The sequence below is a fragment of the Entelurus aequoreus genome, linkage group LG06 (assembly GCF_033978785.1).
Source record: "Entelurus aequoreus isolate RoL-2023_Sb linkage group LG06, RoL_Eaeq_v1.1, whole genome shotgun sequence".
Classification (NCBI taxonomy): domain Eukaryota; kingdom Metazoa; phylum Chordata; class Actinopteri; order Syngnathiformes; family Syngnathidae; genus Entelurus; species Entelurus aequoreus.
In genome coordinates, this window is record NC_084736.1 from 37,406,786 (window position 1) to 37,409,622 (window position 2,837).

Sequence of the window (2,837 nt, forward strand, 5' to 3'; positions counted from 1 at the left end):
TCGAATGTTAAATATCTTGTCTTTGCAGTCTATTCAACTGAATATACTGTAGGTTGAAAAGGATTTGCAAATCATTGTATTCTCTTTTTATTTACCATTTACACAACGTGACAACTGCTTTTGGGTTTTGTATATATATACTGTATATAAGGTTGGATAACCACTGGTCTATGTGATGAGTGTAGTGAAGGTAAAAGTGAACATTGTGGTGTCTGGAAGACAGTTTATATGGTTTTATTCCTAATAGTCGCCCCCATCTGAGCACCAGCGAGTGCAATTCCATTTCTCCAGCCGATTTTTTTCTTTTTTCCTAAACAGACACGCATGCAAAGCAGAGGTACTTAAGGGAGTGGTTGATGCTCCCACTCATCTTCCGGAGGGCTTGTTAAGGTTGTGCTTCCTCCTGTGGCTCCTCCCATCTTTCTAAAGAGAGATGTTTCCCACAGAGGCATTTCATGCAATGACATCTAGCAGCTCTTTAAAACAAATAAATCGTGTGTGCAGTGGACACTTTAAGGATGTTTGATCAGTGAAAGTCTACAAGTCCCCCCACTCCCCTTTGTGGTCTCGCTCTGGTGGCGGAACAGTGACAGGATGGAATGGTTCTAATTTCCTCTTCCTGGTGGGCGGCAGGCGGACGTGTGGGCCGGCTCACTATATGGCAAAGGGCCCAGCTTCCTGGGCCCAGAGCAGTGCAGGGCTTGAGAAAGAAGTGTCACAAGACGGTGCATGCTCTCCAGCATAAGTCCAACATTTATGTGATGAAACTTTTAATGTCACCTCTTCATTAGCAAACACTCTTATTTGTTGAAACATCTTGCCTAAAAGCTGCCATTAAGACTCCATTAGTCCATCTCTAATGAATATTTCCTCATTGTTTACTTGGAATGTGAATACTATTAGTGATCTTGTGTTGAGGAGAATTAGGAGAGTGTTAATACTAATGGATGTTCTTGCTTATTTAAGATCTTGGCATTAGGCCGCAATGCTGTACTTAAAATGTGCGGAAAAACAAAACAAACACAAAAAAAAACCTTCATCTTGCCTCTCCTTTCTCCTCTGTCTTTTCTATCTGGTGGCCCAGATGTGTATTTCATCCACTCTGCAGGGTCCCTGAGTGACATCACAGGGCTTGTGTGGAAGGGAGGGGAGTGCGTGGGCATGGAAGCATTTGTGTTATCCGGCCTTTCTAACCTTCCCCTTGTACACGCTTTGGTGAGTGGACTTTGTTTGGAATGTCGCATGGCACTCGCATTTGAAACCTACCAAGAACTGGACTTTTGCCGAATTTTAGATGCTGTTTTGGCTTTGATAATCCAGAGGAACCACCTATGGTCAAAAGGAATTACCGTATTTTCCCAACTATAGAGCGCACCAGTATATAAGCCGCACCCACTACATTTTAGGGGAAATGTTTGTATTTAGTTTTGTTATTATTATTATTTTTTATTTGTTTACAGACATAATTTTGCATGACATTATTGTTTCTTTGGTTATTATCAGAGTCCGTTCTGCAAAAAAGGTAATCTCTAGAAGTGCACAGTTTATGGACAGTTAAAATATACATCATCATATAATACACAAAATACAGAACAATACAATTCCTTTCAAAATCTACCCACCAAATAGCCATTTACACTTTCATACCAAAAGGTTGACATTTATGAAAAAGGAATCTTCAAATGCACCAAATCAGTCTCAATATTCTATTATTCAAATTTGATTAAAAAGTTGCATCTTGAAGATCTGCGATAATCTCATCATACGTAGAGGTTTTTACACATATTAGCCGCAACAGACTTTAAACTGCAGACATACACCTTGTGAAATGTTATTTACATATCTTTATTGTCAATACAGTATTAAAAAATGTAGATGGATAAAACATTGTCTCTGCAGATATATGATTACCATTAACTTGTACAACATCTAATGTACAGAATATCAGAAGCATTTATTCAGGTACAAATTATCAAAGATTACATTTCCAAACATCTTTGACTATCAAACCATGATTGTAACGATACACATTTGGTGATATTAAGGCGTGAAACCGGTATCTAAACATGGAAGTGTAGCTCCTCCTCTGAATGCAAGTGGTCCTACAGCAGGGATACAAATTCTGTATTCCTATACAATACAAAATCTGGTAAGACACCAACGCACTGCAGGTCTTTTTTTTATGTCCATTTTGTGTTGAGATGTTAGCATAATGTAAAAAGAAAAAAGTGTTTAATTAAAGCATATTGTCCTGTCAGTCATGGTAATAGAAACTTGAAATGTATCCACCTAGAGTACACTTATTATGATGAAAAATTATTTTTATCTGCAATTAATCACGATTCATTTTGAGTTCACTCTGACAAACTGTGATTAATGGCGATTGAATATTGTTTGTACCAATAACTGAACTTTTGCTGAATTTTAGATGCTGTTCCAGCGTTTTGGCTTTGATAATCCAGAGGAACCGCATTGGTCAAAATAAATTACCGTATTTTCCAGACTATAGAGCGCACCGCCATATAAGCCGCACCCACTAAATTTGAGGGGAAAGCATTTATTTTACACATACTGTATTAGCCCCAACGGACTATAAACTGCAGACATACACGTTGTGAAATGTTTATTTACATATCTTTATTGTTTCCAAACGGTGCCTGTTATGCGGCACCAAAACGACTGATAAAAAAAAAAATAGAAGTAATCGTCATGGACCCCACTAGCTGCAAAATGTTTAGCAGGTTCAATGTGAGTGTGAATGTTGTCTGTCTATCTGTGTTGGCCCTGTGATGAGGTGGCGACTTGTCCAGGTGTACCCCGCCTTCCGCCCGAATGCA

The 2,837-nt window shown here is 38.7% G+C and overlaps 2 protein-coding genes across 3 annotated transcripts in view; both read left to right on the forward strand.

Moving 5' to 3' along the window:
* bin3 (bridging integrator 3) overlaps nt 1-2,837 on the forward strand; it is a 455,445-nt gene that overhangs the window by 139,821 nt on the left and 312,787 nt on the right. The gene's annotated exons all lie outside the window — the stretch shown is intronic.
* Nucleotides 600-2,837, forward strand: part of LOC133652148 (cGMP-dependent protein kinase 1-like) — a 24,446-nt gene continuing 22,208 nt past the window's right edge. Inside the window, exon 1 of the mRNA XM_062050576.1 lies at nt 600-745. Coding sequence (XP_061906560.1) covers nt 600-745 — 146 coding nt within the window. The remainder of the gene's footprint in view (nt 746-2,837) is intronic.